Source organism: Podarcis bocagei (genome assembly GCF_964188305.1).
Source record: "Podarcis bocagei genome assembly, chromosome: 3".
Taxonomy (NCBI): domain Eukaryota; kingdom Metazoa; phylum Chordata; class Lepidosauria; order Squamata; family Lacertidae; genus Podarcis; species Podarcis bocagei.
In genome coordinates this window covers 111333205-111357730 of record NC_138127.1, presented here as the reverse complement: position 1 = coordinate 111357730, position 24526 = coordinate 111333205, and the positions used below count along the sequence as shown (strand labels likewise).

The 24526-nt window shown below is 51.4% G+C and overlaps 2 protein-coding genes across 7 annotated transcripts in view; one reads left to right on the top strand and one right to left on the bottom strand.

Annotated features, from left to right (window-relative positions):
* The window catches only part of DTNB (dystrobrevin beta), a 103380-nt gene that overhangs the window by 51186 nt on the left and 27668 nt on the right, over positions 1-24526 (bottom strand). For all 6 annotated transcript variants that reach the window (XM_081188608.1, XM_081188607.1, XM_081188610.1 and 3 more), the window contains exons 7-9: positions 23728-23833; positions 20804-20970; positions 4789-4913 (exon numbers count right to left, since the gene is read on the bottom strand). In XM_081188608.1, coding sequence (XP_081044734.1) covers positions 4789-4913; positions 20804-20970; positions 23728-23833 — 398 coding nt within the window. The remainder of the gene's footprint in view (positions 1-4788; positions 4914-20803; positions 20971-23727; positions 23834-24526) is intronic.
* The window catches only part of HADHB (hydroxyacyl-CoA dehydrogenase trifunctional multienzyme complex subunit beta), a 348394-nt gene continuing 336756 nt past the window's right edge, over positions 12889-24526 (top strand). Inside the window, exon 1 of the mRNA XM_081188688.1 lies at positions 12889-12894. The gene's annotated coding sequence lies outside the window, so the exon portion shown is untranslated. The remainder of the gene's footprint in view (positions 12895-24526) is intronic.

The following is a 24526-nucleotide window of genomic DNA, read 5'->3' as shown; positions in this document are numbered from 1 at the left end:
CTTCAGGCAGCCTCTTCTGTGATGTAGGTATGATGTATCTGGGGGTGGTCTTCAACTCCATGGCGGGCAATTTAAAATGTCTATATAAGGGTGGGCACACCTGGTTCTGGGTCCTCCTCATTTCCTGCGTGTGAGGGGAGCACCCTGTTGCAACAGTTCAATAAAGATCAGGCTTACAAGCTGCTTTGCTTCTCAATATTCTCTGGTTGGCCTCTGTTTTTTCCTCCGACTGATGGAGAACCTACAAAGGACTCTATGAGGGCTCTTGTGTCCCCCATAAGGGAATAAGGGCAGATTTTTGTTTATTACAAAACTGAAAGGGTGAGCTGTTTTTCCTGACCCAAATGCAGGGTTTCTCCTGCTTTCTTCTTTTTTTTTTAAGGGTTACCAGAAGGTAAACATCTCTTGACGCTCACTCTGTCACATGGACTAAATGACTCCCATGACTAATTTAAACAAGACTCTGTAAGGTTCTGCAATTACACCGTAAAGTCTACACGAGATCTCATTAGAGATTTTTTTTTTAAAAAAGCATGCAAACTCTAGAACAAACATGATGCTTCATGCTGAGCTTTCTCTTAGGAGGACGGGAAACGAAAGGTCAGTGTTGGCATTAATGCTTTTAAAAAGCGGCAAGCCAGTGGGTGCAACACAGGACAGTCAAAAATGGGACAGTCACGTGCAGCTAGGAAGCTGCTCTAACGCGTCTCGAGGATTGCAGAGAAGCTGAAAAGGAGACGATACCAGGAGCGCCACCCACCTGCTGAGCAAGGGGGACTGAGAACAAGCAAATCTATCCGGGCACCTTTGCATTTTTCTTTAGCTTTATCCTGCAAGATGTCCTGCATCTGGTATGCTTCACTGGCTGTGTGGTGGTGGGAATTTATCTGCTGCCTTTGGTGTCTTATGGACAGAAAGGTGGGGTGGAAAGAATCAATAATTTCTGCAGCCACCTTGGCTACCGGTGTGTTCCTTCTGTGTGCCTGTGGAGCCAGGCAGGGCAGGGACCAGCTCTACAGACTCCCATGTCTGATTCTCCGCCAGCCTTCCTTGCTGGCGTCTCTCTGCCCACTTCCTGCCTCCCCTCCGTGCTGTGGAAGGAGATGCCATTTTGCTTCCTGGCAGGAACCGGCTGGCGAGGCAGAGAGGAGGAGAACTTACCTGCAGCCATCCGTCATGGCTGGATTTGCTTTGCGATCATTACACAAATCCATTCAGGGCCTAATACGCATCAGCCAGAACAAGAAGGAAAACGTTTGTGTGCTAATTGCTTTCCCAAATTACTGCTTTGTACTCTGGAGTCCTCACAATTTGGAGTGTTGCTTTAATGTCAAAATTGCCCGCTCCTTTTAATTTTCTTTTCCTCCCAGAATTAATGCTTGAAGCTTTATGGTAAACAGCAATCCAGGGGAAGAAATTACACGGTGCAATTTGAGTAGCGAGTTTAATTGCAAAACAATTTTCTTTCTTCTGAAATGCATCCGTGGCCACCCACCGGAAACACCTCTCTCACCTGGGGCCAGCCCCAAACGGCCTGTGGTCCCACTGAGACTGCAGAGATTTCTACAGACTTTCCTGGGAGCAAGGCCCATTAAACTCAGCGAGATCTGCTTCCATGCAAACACAGACAGGTGTAACGGTGGTCTTTGGTCCAGAGGCATTGCCTCTCTTCTACCAAATACGCAGAAATGAATAGCTGGCCAGGATAGCTTGGTAACCTCAGCGTTGGATTACTGTAATGCGCTCTATGCGGGGCTCCCCTTGAGGCTGCAGCTGGGGCAGAATGCTTGCTTTGGGGGGCAAAATGCCCCCAGCACCTCACTCCTTGCTTTGCAGGATTTGCACTAGGTGCCTGCTTTGCATTGCTTTCAAAATTCATCGGCTTTTGTTTCCTGTTTTTATTTTCTTATTGCATTTTGTACATTGAGACATGTGTGGAAGGTGATAAATAAACAAACCAGCTAAACCTGCCCAACAGGCAGTGGTGTAGCGTGGGGGGTGCAGGGGGGGCCGGCCGCACCGGGCGCAACATCTGGGGGTTAGGGGGCGCAAATCCACGGGTTAGGGGGCGCAAATTACTTGCCTTGCCCCGGGTGCTGACAACCCATGCTACGCCACTGCCAACAGGCAGTGGTGCAGCAAACAGCAACCCCACCGTTCCAAATCCGCCCTTCCAAATTTTCAAAAGTGAAAGGCAGCGATTAAGGCTGCCACGTGGTCTCGCTGGCACAGATTCATCTGTTCCATTAGCAAATCAGAATTACCAGGAAATACCAAATCTAATTTCTGTTCATTTGCTAACTTCTACATCCTAATGTTTAGGTTAAGGTTACAGCATATATATATATATATATATTTGCTTTCGTAGATTTTCACGGGTACAGGAATGCAGGTTTTGGTGTCTTCGGGTGTCTTCCCGTGTAAGAGTTGGGGTGTCTAGGCGACGTTTCGACGAGGTCTCACTCGTCATCTTCAGGCTGGTGCTTTCGGCTTCTTGAAGCCGAAAGCACCAGCCTGAAGATGACGAGTGAGACCTCGTCGAAACGTCGCCTAGACACCCCAACTCTTACACGGGAAGACACCCGAAGACACCAAAACCTGCATATATATATATATATATATATATATATATATATATATATATATATATCCCCTCTAATTCGATGGTCGAATTACGCAAAACTGCTCATTTATAAAGCATGCAGGATGCTTGAATACAAGGGCTGAGCTTCTGCAGTATTTTGGTAGGAGTTCTGTGTTGCCAGGGACACATGGGCAGTGGCAAAATGTATTCTGGGGGGGGGCAGTGGGGGGGGGGAGGACCAGACGGGCAACAGGGAGCAAGAGATTGCTTATGTTTGCTACAGGAACTCCACCTATCTGCCGCCCCTGCCAATATGGGAAGGTGGTATAGTAGTAGTAGTAATAATAATAAACAACAACAATAATAATAAATAATAGATTTATTTATACCCCATCCATCTGGCTGGTAAAGGGACTCTGGCCGTGTGCTTTAAAACAGATCTAGGAAACAACCGAAGCCAAGAAGGTTGCTCTTGCTACAGGCATGCCAAGACACCCCCGGGAATAAGTGTCAAGCTAGGAATTCTCCAGGAAACAAACACTCTTTCTCCTGGTCTCTTAGGACCCTACCCTGAAAACCATGGAGCGCTTAACTGGATTTTAGAAAGGGCTGTTCCAACAAGCAGACACCTTGGGGGGGGGCTACCTAAATCAGAGAACTATACCCCCCTGCCAACACCCTTCCAGTCCAGTGCAAACGCCCAACGGCCTGACCTCTCTGCCAGCTCCAGGCTTCCTGGAAAACTGCTCAGAGGAAGTCACTGAGACCTGGGCAAAAGGCTGTCTCTTCCGCACTCCTTCCCACTCTGAAGACAAGCAGCAAGAGGGTGGGGAGAGCCTCAGGGAGGCGGCAGAGACAGACACAGGATGCAAGATGCCATCACCAGCTTATCTGTAAGCAACCTTTCCATGGCACAGAAGAGAACAATGCGTAGTAAAATGCAACAAACACATTCTGCCTCTTCCGACTCTCCACCCTGGGAATTCTGCCGTCTGCACAGGTGCCAAGTTGCCCCCAAGACATCATGCACGTGTCATGCGACGTCACACACCTCCCAGCACAGGGTGGCGCAGCCTTCTGCTAGCGGCAATGAGGCCCGGTGGGGGAATGGGAGAAAGAAAGATGGAGGCGCCTTGAAGAAACTAGGAGAATAAGGGGGTAGTAGCACCCCCTCCCCAATATTTGGAGATGAAATTATCTGCCTATAATTGGGTACTGAGGTTGAGACCTCTTTCCTGAGCGTTCACCCTGATTAATTTGCAGAATGTTTGCAGGGAGGTCATACAATGTTGGCTGCTTATTCAGTATACATTCCAATCTGTTTGCAGAACATTATACCACACAACCGCGAGAGAGCCACCTCCTCGACCAAGCCCACCCTGAGAAAACCAAGGTCACCTGTGACTTCTCTTCCAGGCCATCACTGCCCCTGCAGCAAGAGGCCCCCACAGACCTTTTCCAATTTAACACCTGTGATGCCACTTTCTGGATTAAATCTGGTGAGCGCACAAATTCAGTAACATTCAACGACATAACGTCCCTGGCAATCGGACCAGAGCAGGATTACAGATTCCTGCATTGCAAGGGACTAGATGAACTTTGGGGTCCCTTCTGACTCTACAATTCTAGGATTCCTGCCAGGTTCTGCTCACCCAGTAACTGCTAAAAAAGTGACTAGCCAGACGCTGGTGTTACCTCCCCACAAGTTGCTTCAAGGATGCCAGCAAGGCCAAACGCAGAACCAGCCATTTGGAACACACACACACACACACACACGCACACACACACACCTGCCACAGTTCTGCCTCTGGAGACAGGACAGCCTCCTCCAAACTGCCCCCCTACAGGCACTCTGGACCACAACTGCCATCAGCCTGGGCATCCTACGGCTGTTCCGGAGGGCAACACACCAGGGAAGGCTGCAGTCAGCCAATGTCCTGCAAGCGCTTGCCAAGCTATAGAAGGAGGTCTCAGAGCTGAGCATCTTTCCATCCACAGCAGAACGGCGAGGACCAGGCAGTGAGAATCCGCTCCAAGAGGATCAACAAAATGACTCTCAAGGTTCCTCGTACAGATAGCCTTTTCGGGCAGAGACCCTTCCTCTCTGCGTTTCTCTTGGCTGCCCTTCCAGAACCCAGGCGCCAGGCGTACAAAGGGAGGCAGAGCGAGAGGAGACATTGGGGCAGAACGGAAGAGATACTCACCCAGTGTGGGCCAGGTCAAGGGGCTTCTCTGGCTGCTCTGGGTACACGGGGTGAGGAGGCTCTCGACTGGGTACACAACCAAGAGATTTGCTAATGGCATGGCTCAGCTTCTTGGCAGGCGATTTCTGTTGTGTTTTTTTTCCAGAGAGAGAATTAAACACAGAAATGGGAATTAGCACAGCAAAGCAATCAGTGCAGCACAGCGCAGAGCTGAAGAGGAGCTGTGCTCCAGCCTCCCAGGATACAGGGCTCTTCGGGCGCAAGCCCCAGGCAGCTGCCAAACAATGCCTGGTGTCCAAAGGGGGCCTGGAGCCAGGATCTCTCCCACCCTGCCCATCACCCCAACCCCAACCCAATTGCACTGGCTGCCAAATCGCTTCTGGGCCCACTCAAAGGGCTAGTTTTGATCTATAAAGCCTTAAATGCCTCAAGGACCCTCTCTCCCCATGTGAACCGACCCGGACCCTGTGATGGTCATCTGAGGCCCTTCTTTGTGGTCTTCTGGAGCCATCATTATATGTCTTTAGGCTCCAGGTGAAAACATTCCTCTTCAATCGGGCCCTTGGCTGCGGGGGGGGGGGGGACGGACACACGTATTTTTGTTTCGTTATTATGCTATGCATTTTGTGCTCTTATGCTGCAAACAAAACTGCAATCTTTGGATGAAGGGTGGTATATACATTTAATAAATCATCACTGCTGGGTTAATATTATGCATGGTGCAAGAGTCCATAGGCTTGTTGCAACTGCCTTGTCTCCAGGGCATCGAGGCCTTGTAGGGACAGGATGCCAGCTTGCTTTTCACTCATAGGATCATGGAACTGATAATTTCATCTCCAAATAGAGTTGGAAGGGACCCCATGGGCCATCTAGTCTTACCCCCTGCAATGCGCAGCAGAGTGTGCCAGAATCAAAAGAGGGGGTCTCAATTTCGCATCAGAGAAACCAGCGTCTTCTTGTCACTGGTTTTTCTAACCACAGTCAGAGAAGCCCACAAGCCCTTCCCTGGCATGGATTGAAGGCACCGGCTTGTGGTTTCACTGCACGAGAGGCACTTACGCAATCTATGCTGCAATTTTCCTAACCTTGTGGTTGGAAAGATGAGCAGGGCCTGCAGGTGTGACCTTGTCGCAAGGTGCTTGTTCCCGTTGCCATACTCAAAGGTTTTAAGAGGATGTGTCCTTGACAAGGACTAGGTGGAAGGGAGGGAGGGAGCTGGAGCCAAGTGCTGAGGGGAGGCAGAAGCCCTAAAAGCGCTAAAAAGATGCCTTCGCATGTGAGACAACCTCCCCAGACCCATGGAAACATCTGGAGAGACCTATTGGGTTAGAGCTTTTTAATATAAACTGGTTCACACTTTGAGGCTGTTGGCATCAGGCCCTCTAACAAGGAGGAATTTGCAGACTCCTTGACCCAGCCAGAAGCCTTCTCTTTATTAGAGGCAATAAGGCTAGAGAGGCGAAGGTCCATTGGATCGGTGCTGGGCTGGGCTGGGCCAAACACCTGGTCTGTAACGCCAGGAGGCCTGAGCCCCAGAAAAGAGTTCCCTCTTTGCCACCACAGAAGAGGCCCCCACAGGCGTTCCTGTTGAATGGTTTCTTTAAATTTTAGGTTTCATTATTGTTTCACAAGATGTGTACGTCTTTAAAGGCCAGAACAAATAACCAGTGGCGTAGCGTGGGTTGTCAGCACCCGGGGCAAGGCAAGTAATTTGCGCCCCCTAACCTGTGGATTTGCGCCCCCTAACCCTAACCCCCAGATGTTGCGCCCGGTGCGGCCGGCCCCCCCTGCACCCCCCACGCTACGCCACTGCAAATAACATGACCTAGTTTTACAGCTGTGAAGCAATATAGCAGGTGCTGTTAAGCTATGTTAAATAAGCTGTTGGGTATAGTATATAAAGAGCAGCATGCAGCTCTCTCAGTACCTTGGTGGATGGGTCACACTTATTGATATAATGTAAAGGTAAAGGGACCCCTGACCGTTAGGCCCAGTTGTGGCCGACTCTGGGGTTGCGGCGCTCATCTCACTTTATTGGCCAAGGGAGCTGGCATACAACTTCTGGGTCATGTGGCCAGCATGACTAAGCCGCTTCTGGCGATCAAGAGCAGCGCACGGAAATGCCGTTTACCTTCCCGCTGGAGTGGTACCTATTTATCTACTTGCACTTTGAGGTGCTTTCGAACTGCTAGATTGGCAGGGGCCGAGCAACAGGAGCTCACCCCGTCACGGGGATTTGAACCGCCAACCTCCTGATCGGCAAGTCCTAGGCTCTGTGGTTTAACCCACAGCGCCACCTGCGTCCCTTTATATATAATGTAATTTAGTGTAAAATGAGTTTTTGTTTTTGTTATTTGTTATTAAACCAAGCAAAAGTTACTTTTGCGTTTCTTGAAAGTGTGGTCTCCCCAGCACGCCTTCTGCAGCGCAACTAATCTGCAAATAGCCAACATCTTTGGTTATGGGCCCAGCTGCTCAGTGGATGACTGCACATTTTTGGACTTTGAGAAAGGTTTGAAAACTCCTTCTCCTGTTGCTGTGGTTCTGTGGGTCTGGAAGAGTTCCAGAATGGTTGACCGGGTTCCAGAAGCCGAGAAAGCTCTGATGTTCCCACAGCTGGCAGATGAGAACTGTAGTTTATGGTCGCTTCGGGTGGAGGCGCTTTTGACCTCTCGAGAAGTGTGGACCTATGTGACTAATGCTTGGTCGAAAGGAGATGTGAAAGCCAGGGCGATAATTAATTTGGCTGTCAGCGACCAGCAAGTAGTATATATAAGGAATAAGAAAACTGTCAAAGAAATGTGGGAGTTGGTAGGACTCCGCAAGGGTCTTCCTCCACCTTCTGTTCCAGCTGCCGCCTCTTTGGCTCCACTGCCCTCAGCAGAGGTGCCCACCAGGGAGCTGAACTGGGCAAGAGGGCATCACGACTGCTGTCAACTGCCCAGGTCATCTCCACATCCCACAGAGTGAGCACAGCTTCAACAGAAGCATCAGCCACGCCAGGAGGAAAATTCCCCAGAGCTTTCTGGAATCCGTCCGCCTCCAGGAGGGGACTGTTTAATAACAGGTCCCCCCCCCTCCAGCACTCCTGCAGAGGGAAATGGCTGCTGAAGGTCTTGACCTCAACAGGAAATGATCCGACCATGACAATGGGATAGATGTTAATTCCACCCCTTTCATATTCACCATCTTGATGGTGAGTCAAGAGCATGTTCTGCTCACATGCATATACACACTGGGACAGACTTGTGGTGATCATGGCAGCCATGGAGTCCCTGGACTGGGTGACCTCGGTGCAGAAGCTGAGATCCAAATGCAACCATGACCCCAGGGATCCCTCAACACCGGGCCTCCAGCTCAGGCAGGGAGACTTGTTTGACTGCTATGGTCATCTTCTTTGGCAATTCCTCGTAGCTGAGGAAGATTGTCTTCCAGGAACACAGTTTTAGCATTGAGTCCGTAAGTGACTGTGGAGGCCAATTCTGGATCCACACGTCCTTCCACAGTGGGGACATTGGTTTTCGGCAGGAGTTGATCACGGTGAGGGTTTGTTAAACGTGTCTTCCTTTTAGCTCATTTCTCCCTTGTATCCTGAGTTCGAGCGTCTTCAAAATCTGTGACACTTTGGTAAAGGCTGTTCTCCAACTGGAGCGCTCGCAGGCCAGTGTTTCCCAGTTATCAGTGCTTATACTACATTTTTAAAACAGTGGTTTTGAGAGCATCTTTAAGCCTCTTTTGTTGTCCACCAGTTATTTCGCTTTCCATTGGGAACAGAGTAGTTGCTTTGGAAGACGACTGTCAGGCATCCGAGCAACATGGCCAGTCCAACGAAGTTGATGTTGAAGAATCTTTGCCTGCTATGGTAGGGCATGAGCAGAGTGTGCTTGTGAACCCACAAAAATGTTCTGAAATGTAGGGCGGCAAATGCTCAGTGGGAAAGTGGCTGGGGCAGAGCAAGGCCATTCACAAGAAGTCCCTCTGGTGGCTTGCCCTCCTTCAGGAGACATGGCCCCTCTAAGCCCTTCAAGGCAGGAGGAAGGTAAGAACCATGTACTGACTTAAGAGAAAGGGAGAGCGGCAGATGGAACTGGGAGAACCAACAAGGAACCAGGAAAGCGGGCGCCAAAAAAGCACAGGCACCCACCCCTCTCCCAGTCACTGGGAACCAACCAGAAGGACGTCTGGGTAACCAACAGCTCAAGCTTCTATACCCAGAGAACCTGGTCAAGAAAATACACATATGTTATTTTGACGCACTGATTTCTCTTTCCAAAGGCGAAAGTCAAGCGTTCCTTTTCCCACATGGATTTCTTAGGTGCCACTGACCTCGCTAGAAAAACCTCTTTGGAGACGATGGCAGCACAGCACATGCCGAGGATCTGGGACAAAGCAACACTTCTTGAGGGCTCCAGTAACATGCTAACCTGCACGGCTGGTGTTATTCTCTGAAAGAATCAGTGCTTCCGCCAGCAAAAGCAGTTTTGATTTTTTCAAAAAGCAAGGTTTTGAGAGGATAATCTTACTAGCTATGCGTGCTGGATGTTCTTGCTGCTTGTTCAGCTAGGAGGTTTCTGGAGCAGAGCAAGTTGAAGTCAGCTAACGGCACCGTTTCATTTCTTAAGCCTTCTTTTCCTTTCTTTGATGCTCAGTAATTTAAATGTATTTGCCTTGGTTTTAAGTCTTCGTTATTCTTTGTTTTATTATTATATGATCGCGTTCTTATGATTCTGAACTATTAGCAGGATAAAGTGTGTCATTTCATGTTCAGGAGCAAAGAACTACTGAAAGCTTTGGCGCTAACCATTATGCCAAAGCTGCACTTCCCAGCATATGTCTGCTTTTTGTTTTTTAAAAATAAATAATGGCACGGTGTCCAAAATGTTGCAAATCTTATTTGGATTCTCTCAGTTTTACATTCCCTAATATCTCCTAAATTATAGTCTTAAAAGACCATGGGGAACTGCCAACACGTACTTTCAGCTGGCGAACAATCGCAGGATTTTCTTTTAGCACATACAGAATTGTAGAGTTGGAAGGGACCCCAAGAGGCATCTAGTCCAACCCTCTGCAGTGTAGGAATCTGCGTTTCAAAAGCAGTTCACTACACTTTAGAAGGGCAGAGCTGATGGTGGAGGCAGGAGCTGTTTTTCTTACAAGGTATTGTTGTTACAGATAGGTAGCCGTGTTGGTCTGCCATTGTCTTTTTTTTTTTATAAAATTTTTATTGGTTTTACAACATTTTTGAGAAAAACAAACAAACATTAAAAAAGACGAACATACACGTATACCGTATTTTTCGCCCCATAAGACGCACCGGCCCATAAGACGCACCTAGTTTTTTGGGGGGGAAATAAAGGAAAAATTTTTTATTTCCCCCCCAGGTGCGCTGCGCTACACCAGGAGCTTGGGGCGTGCGGAGCTCAGCGCGCCCCAAGCATCTGCGTGCAGGCAAGGTCTCCGCTAGCGTGGGAGAGCTGGGCGCCTCTCCCAGGGCTAGCGGACCCCTGCGCTAATCCAGAAGCTTGGGACGAGCTGAGGTCAGCGCGCCCCAAGCTTCTGCGTGCGCGCAAGCAGTCCGCTATCCTTGGGATAGCCGCGGGGCTCTCCCAGGGCTAGCGGATCGCTGCGCTACACCAGGAGCTTGGGGCGTGCTGAGCTCAGCGCGCCCCAAGCTTCTGCGTGCGCGCAAGCAGTCCGCTATCCTTGGGATAGCCGCGGGGCTCTCCCAGGGCTAGCGGATCGCTGCGCTACACCAGGAGCTTGGGGCGTGCTGAGCTCAGCGCGCCCCAAGCTTCTAGGTGCGCGCAAGCAGTCCGCTGCCGCCCTAAGCCTCGCGCACCCGGTGGGACCTCCTGCCGGGTGCGCGAGGCTTGCAGACACTCGCCCGAAGCAGGGAGAGCCCTCCGGAGGGCTCCCCGTGCTTCGGGCGACGGGCTGCCGCCCCAAGCCTCGCGCACCGGGCGGGACCTCCTGCCGGGTGCGCGAGGCTTGCAGACACTCGCCCGAAGCAGGGAGAGCCCTCCGGAGGGCTCCCCGTGCTTCGGGCGACAGGCTGCCTCCCCAAGCCTCGCGCACCGGGCGGGACCTCCTGCCGGGTGCGCGAGGCTTGCAGACACTCGCCCGAAGCAGGGAGAGCCCTCCGGAGGGCTCCCCGTGCTTCGGGCGACAGGCTGCCGCCCCAAGCCTCGCGCACCGGGCGGGACCTCCTGCCGGGTGCGCGAGGCTTGCAGACACTCGCCCGAAGCAGGGAGAGCCCTCCGGAGGGCTCCCCGTGCTTCGGGCGACGGGCTGCCGCCCCAAGCCTCGCGCACCGGGCGGGACCTCCTGCCGGGTGCGCGAAGCTTGCAGACACTCGCCCGAAGCAGGGAGAGCCCTCCGGAGGGCTCCCCGTGCTTCGGGCGACGGGCTGCCGCCCCAAGCCTCGCGCACCGGGCGGGACCTCCTGCCGGGTGCGCGAGGCTTGCAGACACTCGCCCGAAGCAGGGAGAGCCCTCCGGAGGGCTCCCCGTGCTTCGGGCGACGGGCTGCCGCCCCAAGCCTCGCGCACCGGGCGGGACCTCCTGCCGGGCGCGCGAGGCTTGCAGACACTCGCCCGAAGCAGGGAGAGCCCTCCGGAGGGCTCCCCGTGCTTCGGGCGACGGGCTGCCGCCCCAAGCCTCGCGCACCGGGCGGGACCTCCTGCCGGGTGCGCGAGGCTTGCAGACACTCGCCCGAAGCAGGGAGAGCCCTCCGGAGGGCTCCCTGTGCTTCGGGCGACGGGCTGCCTCCCCAAGCCTCGCGCACCGGGCGGGACCTCCTGCCGGGTGCGCGAGGCTTGCAGACACTCGCCCGAAGCAGGGAGAGCCCTCCGGAGGGCTCCCCGTGCTTCGGGCGACAGGCTGCCGCCCCAAGCCTCGCGCACCGGGCGGGACCTCCTGCCGGGCGCGCGAGGCTTGCAGACACTCGCCCGAAGCAGGGAGAGCCCTCCGGAGGGCTCCCCGTGCTTCGGGCGACGGGCTGCCGCCCCAAGCCTCGCGCACCGGGCGGGACCTCCTGCCGGGTGCGCGAGGCTTGCAGGCATTCGCCCGAAGCAGGGAGAGCCCTCCGGAGGGCTCCCCGTGCTTCGGGCGACAGGCTGCCGCCCCAAGCCTCGCGCACCGGGCGGGACCTCCTGCCGGGCGCGCGAGGCTTGCAGACACTCGCCCGAAGCAGGGAGAGCCCTCCGGAGGGCTCCCCGTGCTTCGGGCGACGGGCTGCCGCCCCAAGCCTCGCGCACCGGGCGGGACCTCCTGCCGGGTGCGCGAGGCTTGCAGACACTCGCCCGAAGCAGGGAGAGCCCTCCGGAGGGCTCCCCGTGCTTCGGGCGACAGGCTGCCTCCCCAAGCCTCGCGCACCGGGCGGGACCTCCTGCCGGGTGCGCGAGGCTTGCAGACACTCGCCCGAAGCAGGGAGAGCCCTCCGGAGGGCTCCCCGTGCTTCGGGCGACAGGCTGCCGCCCCAAGCCTCGCGCACCGGGCGGGACCTCCTGCCGGGTGCGCGAGGCTTGCAGACACTCGCCCGAAGCAGGGAGAGCCCTCCGGAGGGCTCCCCGTGCTTCGGGCGACGGGCTGCCGCCCCAAGCCTCGCGCACCGGGCGGGACCTCCTGCCGGGTGCGCGAGGCTTGCAGACACTCGCCCGAAGCAGGGAGAGCCCTCCGGAGGGCTCCCTGTGCTTCGGGCGACGGGCTGCCTCCCCAAGCCTCGCGCACCGGGCGGGACCTCCTGCCGGGTGCGCGAGGCTTGCAGACACTCGCCCGAAGCAGGGAGAGCCCTCCGGAGGGCTCCCCGTGCTTCGGGCGACAGGCTGCCGCCCCAAGCCTCGCGCACCGGGCGGGACCTCCTGCCGGGCGCGCGAGGCTTGCAGGCATTCGCCCGAAGCAGGGAGAGCCCTCCGGAGGGCTCCCCGTGCTTCGGGCGACGGGCTGCCGCCCCAAGCCTCGCGCACCGGGCGGGACCTCCTGCCGGGTGCGCGAGGCTTGCAGGCATTCGCCCGAAGCAGGGAGAGCCCTCCGGAGGGCTCCCCGTGCTTCGGGCGACAGGCTGCCGCCCCAAGCCTTGCGCACCCGGTGGGACCTCCTGCCGGGCGCGCGAGGATTGCAGGCATTCGCCCCATAAGACGCACCCCGATTTCCCCTTCATTTTTGGAGGGGAAAAAGTGCGTCTTATGGGGCGAAAAATACGGTAGTTTCAAACATATTTTCATAAACCTTCTTTCTAGGACTTCCCCATACCCCCCCTCTCTGCATCCCAATGTCCATAGTTCAGCTAGCAACTCCCAATTATTACTTTCCAATCTCTATCATCTTAGTCCTCTCTTACACTCTGATCTTATGTCCCTATACCCCTTTGTTTCTGGAAACCACGACATTTTAACATTCGTTAAGTTTATAGTAGTCCTTCAGATAGCTTTTAAATTTTCTCCACTCCTCTTCTGCCATCTCTTTTCGTTGGTCACGGATTCTGCCTGTCATCTCGGCCAATGTCATGTAGTCCATCACTTTCATCTGCCATTCTTCCAAAGTGGGTAGGTCTTGTGTCTTCCAGTACTTTGCGATGAGTATTCTTGCTGCTGTTGTGGCATACATGAAAAAAGCTCTATCTTTCTTTGTCACCAATTGGCCGACAATGCCCAAGAGGAAGGCCTCTGGCTTTTTAGAAAAAGTACATTTAAGTACCTTTTTCATTTCATTATAGATCATTTCCCAGAAGGCCTTAATCTTCGGGCATGTCCACCAAAGGTGGTAAAAGGTACCTTCAGTCTCTTTACACTTCCAACATTTGTTATCGGGCAAATGATAAATTTTTGCCAGCTTGACTGGGGTCATGTACCACCTGTATACCATTTTCATGATATTTTCCTTTAAGGCATTACATGCCGTAAATTTTATACCGGTGTTCCATAACCATTCCCAATCAGCTGACATAATGTTATGTCCAACATCCTGAGCCCACTTAATCATAGCCGATTTAACTGTTTCATCCGTTGGTCTGCCATTGTCAAAAAAAAAAAAAAAAAAAAAAAATTCCTTAAAGTAGCACCTTAAAGACCAACTAAGTTAGTTCTTGGTATGAGCTTTCGTGTGCATGCACACTTCTTCAGATACACTGAAACAGAAGTTGCCAGATCCTTCTATATAGTGAGAAGGTGGGGAGGGGTATTACTCAGAAGGGTGGTGGGAATGGGAGATTGGCAGATAGCTGAGATGAGCCTGTTGACGACTCTTAACGACTGTAATGGGTCCTACAGGAAAAGGCAAGGGGTGAGGTGAGAAATGGCTTAGTCATGTATAATGAGATAAGAATCCAATGTCTTTGTTCAGACCAGGTTTCTCCATGGTTTTAAGTTTGGTGATGAGTTGCAATTCAGCAGCTTCTCTTTCCAATCTGTTTCTGAAATTCCTTTGTAGTAAAACAGCTACTTTGAGATCTTGTATAGAATGTCCTGGGAGATTGAAGTGTTCTCCTACTGGTTTCTCTGTTTTGTGATTCTTGATGTCAGATTTATGTCCGTTTATTCTTTGGCGTAAGGTTTGGCCTGTTTGTCCAATATAGAGAGCTGAAGGACACTGTTGGCATTTGATGGCATACACAATGTTAGACGATGAGCAATTAAATAGTCCCGAGATGGTATGTGTGATGTTGTTGGGGCCAGTAATGGTGTTGTCTGGGTGTATGTGGCAGCAAAGTTGGCATCTGGGTTTATTGCAGGCTCTGGTGCCAGTGTCCGTGTTAAGTCTGGTTGTAGTATTATTGTGGGTTAGAAGTTGTTTAAGATTGGGTGGCTGTCTGTAGGCAATGAAAGGTTTTCCTCCCAGAGCTTGAGAAAGAGAACTGTCATTGTCCAGGTATTGTTGTGTGTGATATAATAATAATAATAATAATAATAATAATAATAATAATAATAATAATAATAATAATAATAAATAATGTATTTATGCCCTGCCTATTTGGCTGGGTTTCCCCAGCCACTCTGGGCAGCTTCCAACAAAAGATTAAAAATACATTATGGACTTTTAGTGTTGTGGCTCCTGCCCTCTGGAATTCCTTTCCCCTTGAATCTGGGCAGACGCCGCCTGCTGCCTCATCTGCACCTCCTGAAGTTCTTCCTCTTCCTCTTCCAACAAGCCTTTTGAGCCGGGATACTTCCCAGGCTGCATCTTTACCGAGACTGCTGTCAAGAGGCAGCGAACAGGAGTTTGGGAGCAAATGTCACCCATGCTCTGATCATAACCGGCTCTCTTTCTCCACATCAGTCGGGACAAGCTGAGCACACACTGTCATGGTTCCTGGGTGCACTGAGGAACAGAGGAGGGCTAGCAAACCGCTTGCACCTGCGATGACAGAGGCCCTGCAGGTGGGGGGTTCTGGGGGGACTGGCCAGCTGCTTGACTGTCCTGAAGGGATAGCTCTTTCTCTCTGAAACAACAGGCAGGGAGCCGCAGCATGCAGCATATGAATTGGGGGGCTCTCTCCCACCACCCAGTCTCTTGGCAAGAACTGTTGGGATACTGCTGGGGAGACGGGGGCTCAGGCAGGCCCCCAGCTGGCTCCAGCCCCCGGCTGGCAGCCAGATGATCGTCGGTCTCCCTTGGAACAGCAACAATCGGCGACACGAGTCTCAGATACGTTTAGAGACCCGTGCACGCTCTGTCAGCAGAGTGTGTAAATCATCACACAGCAGAAGAGGCAGACAGAGAAATGTATAAGCAGTATATTACAGCATTTTATTCAGCAGCAGGAACAAAGAAAAAACATGTCTGCTTCCCTTCGTGTCCAGCAAAACAACAGCAAAGCAAAAGTTATATACAAACGGAAGTTCCCAGCGAGCGCTGGAAGTAAACAGGCACGTGACACACAACAGTCATGCCTGCACCCTTTTAAGGTGGAACGGAACTATATCCTAACAAGAACTGCTGCTTAAGTGTATATGGGTGTACTATTCATATATTAGCTTAGCTTAGCCCACTTCACAGAGCTGTTAACATAGGTAAAATGGAGGGAAAGAAAGACATAAATATATAATGTCATGCATGTAAAGAAATACTTTAAAAATGAAGATCTTTATCCCAGTCTGCATCTGCACTGGAATTGTTTTTAAGATGTTTTACCATTTGTGTGTTTGTTGCCCTGGGCTGCCTTAGGGAGGAAGGGCAGGATATAAACTGAATAAAAAATAATATGGTTAAAAGGTAAAGGGACCCCTGACCATTAGGTCCAGTCGTGACCGACTCTGGGGTTGCGGCGCTCATCTCGCTTTACTGGCCGAGGGAGCCGGCGTACAGCTTCCGGGTCATGTGGCCAGCATGACTAAGCCGCTTCTGGTGAACCAGAGCAGCGCACAGAAACGCCGTTTACCTTCCCGCCGGAGCAGTACCTATTTATCTACTTGCACTTTGACGTGCTTTCGAACTGCTAGGTGGGCAGGAGCAGGGGCCGAGCAGCGGGAGCTCACCCCGTCGCGGGGATTCGAACCGCCGACCTTCTGATCGGCAAGCCCTAGGCTCTGTAGTTTAACCCACAGCGCCACCCACGTCCCTTAAAAGGTAAAGGGACCCCTGACCATTTGGTCTAGACCATTTGTTTTTAAGATGTTTTACCATTTGTGTCTTTGCTACCCAGGGCTGCCTTAGGGAGGAAGGGCAGGATATAAACTGAATAAAAAATAATATGGTTAGCAATAGATTATTTAGAGGCAGATGATAATGATAGGGTTGAATTCAACTAAGTCACTTAGTTGAGCCTAGAGCATATATTATTTGGGGGGCCCAGTTGTATGCTATATTCTAAAGCTCATTTAATAAACTCTGGTGAAATAAATAAAGGAGAGGCCCGTGACCCATAAAAAGTGCTTTGCTTGCTTGTCCTCTGTGCATGCATTTGCGCTGAGAGCCCCTTGCTCTTCTCTGTCACAGAAACAGGCTGTAGCCAAGGTTAAAAAATAATCTGTGCAGAGAAGCTGGTGAGAGAATGGAGGAGGTCACTAAACACATCCCGGCTGCTTTGCTTTCTGCCTTAACAAGTGAAAAATTCCACCCCAAGGTGAAGACGGGATTTCTGGCAGGAGAACATGAGCAGACCCCGCCCTCTGCTGGAGAAACTTCACATCTTCCTAAAAAATTTAGGAACACCATTTCCAAGAGTGCAATACAGTGAGGAAAATGCTTTATACTGACATAGGAGACAAGTATATGCAGACCGACTCTCAATTAATTTGGAAGAGGTTCTGGGTTAGCAAGATGTCCTTTGGCTGAGCTGCTTGCCACAGACGTTCCTCCAGAGACCCTTTTCTGCAGGCGCTACCAGATGTCAGTACAGTGGTGCCCCGCAAGACAAATGCCTCGCAAGACGGAAAACCCGCTAGACGAAAGGGTTTTCCGTTTTTGAGCTGCTTCGCAAGACGATTTTCCCTATGGGCTTGCTTTGCAAGACGAAAACGTCTTGCAAGTGTTCTGATTTTTTTCCGCCCCCCCTTTTTCTAAGCCGCTAAGCCGCTAATAGCCTTTTAGCCGCTAATCTGCTAAGCCTTTAATAGCCACTAAGCCTTTAATAGCCACTAAACCGCTAATAGCGCTAATCCGCTAAGCCGCTAATAGGGTTGCTTCGCAAGACAAAAAAACCGCTAGACGAAGAGACTCGCGGAATGGATTAATTTCGTCTTGCGAGGCACCACTGTACTGTAATGTCTCATTCTCACATTGCATAATGTTGCAGAATGCCTTTAATTATTTAATTGATGCATTCTGCTGTAAAGGACTGAGTTTACTATCTGCAAACGGGCATTTAATGCTCACACCAGAGTGGGGTGCATCTCTGTGGCTGCACCTCAAGGTTGCAACTTCTGCCCTCCCTAAGGAAACCTGCTTGGTGCCAGTTCAGTATTTCATTCTCACACCCTTGCCGATCGGAAGATCGGCAGTTCGAATCCCCGCGACGGGGTGAGCTCCCGTTGTTTGGTCCCTGCTCCTGCCAACCTAGCAGTTCGAAAGCACATCAAAGTGCAAGTAGATAAATAGGTTCCACCACGGTGGGAAGGTAAACGGCGTTTCTGTGCACTGCTCTGGTTTCACCAGAAGCGGCTTAGTCATGCTGGCCACATGACCGAGAAAAACTCTGCGGACAAACGTTGGCTCCCTCGGCCAGTAAAGCGAGATGAGCGCCGCAACCCCAGAGTCATTTGCGACTGGACTTAACTGTCAGGGGTCCTTAACCTTTTGTTTCCTCAACTGTTGAACATTTTCCAAATATAGCCCTTTTCCAGCTGTGCTTCTCTCTTTAGAAAGCAGAGCTCTCGCAAAACTGTCAGCATCTGTTGTGAAGCATGGTGCCACAAAACTGGGCATGTCTTCTTCAGGTGCTGTCTTAGGTGAACCGAGGAGAGAGATATTGTGGATTCCCACCACACCCACAGAAATTATGATGGCATCTTCCTTTGGGCTGTGCATGATGGAGAGTCTCAATCCAGGTACTGCGCATTAAACCCATTTTATGCTCAGCTAACTGTAACTGATACATACTGGTTTGCATGCAGAGTTGTGTCAGCGGAAAGACACTCATCAAGGGGAATTCCCTGATCTCTTGCCCTCACTGCAGCATCCTTAGTGTGCATGCGTGAGCGTACGCACATGCGCACACATCCAGCCTCTCCCGAGTGCTGAGTCAGGTGCAATACGCTGACTTGATGCAAAACAGAGGGATCTGTTTGTCTGCTTTTTCGTTTTAGTATTTAGCATTTTAGAATTTAGTATTTCGCTTGACTGGAGAGTTGTAACGTTCAAATTTCAAACTGTAACAAATGATACATTTGTCAGTTGGTGCTATTGTGGGATAATTACCCCCAAATTCATTTCAGGGGGAAAGAGAAGTGGAGGTAATACCATCTTTGGCACAATCAGGAACTCCTGGTTTGCTTCTTTCTGGCTCAAAGACAGGAGCTCAGCTGAACAGCCACATGCCGCAAAGGGGCTCTCTCTCTCTCACCAAAGCGGCTCTCTCTCCCCCACACACCTGGATTTAACACTTAGCTTTTTAAATACAACACTTCCCCTATTCATGCTTTGATGCTCCCGGAAATGCTGGCTGTGTACTGTATTTTTCCTCCAAGGGTGCATCCTTGGAGATATATTATCTGTTAAATCTCACATCAGGCCTTTTCTCTCCACCACACTTCACTCTGTGAATGTTCGCATGTTGTTGTTGTTTAGTCGTTTAGTCGTGTCCGCCTCTTCGTGACCCCCTGGACCAGAGCACGCCAGGCACTCCTGTCTTCCACTGCTGCCCGCAGTTTGGTCAAACTCATGCTGGTAGCTTCGAGAACACTGTCCAGCCATCTTGTCTTCTGTCGTCCCCTTCTCCTTGTGCCCTCAATCTTTCCCAACATCAGGGTCTTTTCCAGGGAGTCTTCTCTTCTCAGGAGGTGGCCAAAGTCTTGGAGCCTCAGCTTCAGGATCTGTCCTTCCAGTGAGCACTCAGGGCTGATTTCCTTCAGAATGGATAGGTTTGATCTTCTTGCAGTCCATGGGACTCTCAAGAGTCTCCTCCAGCACCAATAAATACCCATTTCATTTCCAGCCCGTCTCATGCATCTCACAAAGCAAGTTCCACTTAATAGACAGTCATGTCAAGTTTTTAAGGTTCAGCTGCAGCCCCCTATCCTTCCAGTACCCAGGAAGTGAGCAAGAGTGGAGGACTTCAGAGAGTCAGAATGACTTTTACTGATCTACAAAGGTCAGAAAATGATCAGGTTGCTAACAAACCCCTGAAGTAAAGGTAAAGGACCCCTGGACAGTTAAGTCCAGTCAAAGGTGACTATGGGGTTGTAGCACTCATCTCGCTTTCAGGCTGAGGGAGCTGGTGTTTGTCCACAGACAGCTTTCTGGGTCTTATGGCCAGCAGGACTAAACAGCTTCTGGAGCAACGGGACACCGTGATGGAAACCAGAGCACACGGAAACACCGTTTACCTTCCTGCCGCAGCGGTATCTATTTGTCTACTTGTGCTGGTGTGCTTTCGAACTGCTAGGTTGGCAGGAGCTGGGACAGAGCAACGGGAGCTCACCTGTCATGAGGATTCAAACCACCGACCTTCCGATCGGCAAGCTCAAGAGGCTCAGTGGTTTAGACCACAGCGCCACCCCGAAGTCCTTGCTCACGTGGAGAATTGTCTTTGAGAAATAGCAGCCTCTCTCCTGAATCAGCAGACATCATTTTTAATCCCCATAAAAAAGCACCTTATTCTAAGACTTTCCTATATCCATTAAAGATTTAGAGAGAGAGAAAGAGAGAGAGAGATGCCTGTCAATGGCTATGAATCCAGAATAGACTCCTTGAAATTAGGAAAGAATTCCTAGCCCAAAACACTTATTTTCCATTTTAAAAGGCTGTATAGCAAGCAAATATAACCCTGGCAGCAGCAGCAGCAGTGCAGCCCAAGGTCTCCGTTATGGAGCACCAGAAGTGGTTTTGCTCCAAAGACCATTCAAGCACATTCTCTCCCCAACCCTGCCTGCTGCGTTTCCTACTTTGCTGTTTCTTCCAAAGCCAAGCCAAACAACCCTGTTCTCAAGATCCTCCCCTCCATCTCTCTCTCTCTCTCTCTTTGGGATTCAAGAGCTTACCCTCCCCGACCCAAGAGAAACTGCATGACTTGCTGGGCTCCTGTAAGAGGCCCCTGGGTGGCTAATAGGCTCTGTGCTGATATAGAGAACATGGGTGTTCACTGCTGGGCTCCCAGGTCATCTGGACAAATAAAGGCGAGCTTTGATGACAACAGATCGATCTTCAGAGATGCAGGCAGGATCAGTGGTGTCAAAAACAGACACGCAGGTGTCCTTAGAAGAGGACCTGTGGCCATTCCACACTGATCCCTGCAGGACCGACAGGCTACTGGCCTTCCCATGATGGGCAGACCTCTGGGGCTGCGCAATAGAGAACCCACAGCTCCAAACACGCCCATGGCAGAAAAGCAATGCGCCTGAGCCGCAGGAGAGCAAGAGGCTTACCCAAGAGGAGTGCTCCTTCATCTGATGCTGGTTGCTGTGAGGGCCGCTTGCGTGGCCGCGCCAAAAGCAGTTTTGACAGAGCTGGTAGTTGTGGCACTGCTGGCATCGGTAGCGGAAGCCCATCATGCTCTCACAGCGACAGTAAGAACACTCCACAGGATGGAAGACTGGGAGGGGAAAGGGGAGGAAGAGGAGTCAGAAGCGCCTCCGGAGCAGCAGGAGGCTTCGTCCTGAACGAGGCACACCCCACACGCCCCTCTGCAAAAGGACAAACTCCTAGAATTCCCCACACGTCAAACAGGCGTGTGCTAATTGGGGTGCGTGGCTGCCTGCCAGCCTGGTAAACAGGCACTGGCATCCTTACCCTTGTCTCAGAAACCGAAGGAAATATTAGGACCCGCCCAGGCACGCCTACACTAGGGGGCTGAAGGTACCTCGACCCCCTTAGTATTGGGTTTAAGGGGTTCAGCGCCACTGCATGTTGAGGCAGCCATGCATGCGCCATGCATTCTGTGGCGCAGGTCCAGTGTCCAGCTACTCCAGAGCGCTCAGCCTTCTCCATCATGCACACACGCTATGCACAGGGGCCCCTCAATCTTGGGGGCAGCTTGGCACTTCTGGACCCAGCCTATTCTTCCCATTTTAAATGATTTTTTAAACTAATTTTATTATTGTAATTTTGTGGGACCTTTGGGTGAAGTCTGGGTGAGAAATGCAACAGCAGCAGCAGCAGCAGCAGCACCTAGATCTTTCCTCCAGGACTTCTCTAGATAGTTCCTGATTTGCCATCTAAAACCCCCTCCTGACACTCCGTTGCACCAAGAAATAGATGTCAGGGTGGGGCTGAGCAGAGATGGTAAAGCTATAAACAGGCTGTAACTTGGAAGACAGTTGGGGCAGGCGGCAATTTGTGTGGAGGTGTGGCAGGTAAGAAGAGCCTGCTAGATTAGGCCAGTGTCCAGTGCCGGATTTACGTATAAGCTAAACAAGGTCTAGCTTAGGGCCCCACTCTCTTGGGGCCCCAAATTTTTTTAAAGGAAAATATCTTATATTTCCAAAATATAAGATAAAAAAACAAATAAAACCTACATACAGCAAGAGGGTTTTGTGTTGCGTAGGCTCCTATTTTGTTATGTGCAGATGGATTTAGATACCTATGAGGTCCATAAATGACCATATAGCATATAGTCAACACAAAAAACAGCGAAAATTTGTTGTTGACAAAGGATAGCTGGACATATAAAGGGTCCCATTACTTTCAGTAGTTTAGGGCCTCATCCAACCTAAATCCGGCCCTGCCAGTCCTATCTAGTCCAGTATCCACTTCTCTCTGTTGGCAACCAGATGCCTAGGGGAAGCCTGAGGTGCATCGAGAGGCAGTGTGGTATAGTGGTTAGCGTTGGACTAGGACCTGAGAGACCCGGGTTGTGGAGCAGAGAGGCCTTGGGTCTGGCCCTGCAGGGCTCCTCTTAGGTTCTGATGTGGAGGGGCACCTGATGACCCATATTTGGGGAGCCTCAGGAAATTGAGCTCTCCGGCACAGAAGACACAGGTCCCCACATCCCACATCCCTATGGGACCGCCGCTCCTGGTCTGCCCCGCGGAGGACCTTAAGGTCCACAAATGGCAACATTTTGGAGGTCCCAAGTCGCAAGATTGGTTAGATTGGTCTCAACTAGGGCCAGGGCCTTTTCAGTACTGGCCCCGACGTGGTGGAACGCTCTGTCACAAGAGACCAGGGCCCTGCGGGACTTGACATCTTTCCGCGGGGCCTGCAAGACAGAACTGTTCCGCCTGGCCTTTGGTTTGGACTCAGTCTGACCCTTATGTCTTCCCTCCCCTTATGGTTTTGATCTATGGGCTACTTTTAAAATGAGACTGCATTTTAAATTGCATTTTAACCTGTATTTTAAATAGGTTTCCCCCCGCCCCCATTATGTTTTTACTGTAATTTTACTGGTGTTAACTGCCCTGAGCCTGGCTCTGGCTGGGGAGGGTGGGGTATAAATAAAATGTATTATTATTATTATTATTATTATTATTACTACTACTACTACTACTACTACTACTACTACTACTACTATCCCACTGTCAGGGGTTCAGGAGCAGAGGCACAGGAAAGGGAGGAAACAGAGAGCGAGGGGGAGGAATCCGAAGGTAATATGAGCGATGACAGCGGCCCGAGATCTCCGAGTCTTTCCAGTGAATCGGAAGATTCACAGAAAGGGGCGCCAGTGGTCAGAGCAAGGGGGGCGCCTAGGGGGACACACCAGGAAGAAGGGACCAGAGGAGACTCAGAGAGCAGCAGTTGGAAATCGGGACCAGCTTCCCCACCAGAGCACAGTAGGGGGGAGGGGTCGCAGGCATCGGGAGCTGGCGGCTCGCCGCAAGCGGGAAGGCAGGAGTTAGGATTGGCCACACCTCCATCGGGGAGCGAGGAAACGGTCAAGAGGAAGGTCGAAGGCTGCGCGCGCGCGCCAAGTTCAAATGCACAGGAAGGCGGCACAGTAAGCAGTCCGGATAGGGAGCCAGGTCCTAAAGCCCGCCGCAAAGAGGGAGCAGAGTCCGGGGGGTCGGCGTCAGAAGAGTCCAGGAAGGAAGAGACCACGGGGGGTAGAGGGACCCAGAGGAGGAGGGAAAGACGGAAGAGGTGGAGTAAGGCTAGAGTATTAAGTTGGTGTACAGGAGGCGGAGACTCAGACGGAGCTTCGCCGGTCTAGCTTCTAAGACGTAGAGCTGCACGCTGCGGATTGAAAATGGAACTTGTAACTCAATAAAGACTTTTGTACAGTAATACCGGCTAGCGTGGTCCTCTGTGAGCTGGGACCTGGAAGCAGCTCTGACACCCACGCTTGCCATAGTGAGCCCCCGGGCTGCAGGGCTCCTCAGCAGAAGGAAAGTCCTGCAAACAGTGATCCACTTACCATTTTCAACGTGGGCAAGTCTGTGCAGGAGAGGTAGCCACACAAGGCACTGGGGCGGCGGGTCAGCCATTAACGTGTCTAAAAACATGTTTAGCATGACCTTTTTCTGTGGAGAGAGGTCAAAGTGAGAGAAAAGCCAACTGCGGTCTGTTTCAGAAAAGACCAGTGAAGTTTCATCCTCCAAACACTGCCAGAATTGAGGCTGTCTTAAAAGCTGATTTCAACTGTGCAGTTAAACACATGCTCAAATCTCTCTCACTATTTAGTATTTTATTTAGAATATTTATCTCCCGACTTTACAGACCCCAGACTCTCTCAAAAAACAGCTTATGGAAGATTCTCACAACGCCATTTCCAGAGTGGTGGCTGTGTTATGCTGCTGCATACGGTGCATCTATTGGTCTTCAAGGTCCCACAAGACTTTGCAATCTTCAGCAGAAGAACCACAGTCATGTGTAGCAGCAGGAGCAGAAGTAACACAGGGCTGGAGCCAGGCCTAGGCTTCAACCCTGACTCCACTTACCCATGAGTAAACTTGGGCCGCTCTGGGCTCCACTGGAGAAGGTGTGGGACATTAGATCGACTGATAGATCTTCTAAGTAGGCATGCTTAGACTAGCAGCCTTAGCCTGTCAAGGCTTCTGCCCCATTTATTTCACTGGGGCTGAAATGCAACTAACTTCAGCAGAACCCAGAGGACACCCCTTTGTCTTCAACTGGGCACTTTCCTCTCTGGAGCCTCACAGGGATCCATATGAGGCTTCCTCAGGCTGCGTCACCCATCCCCACCAGGATCAGTC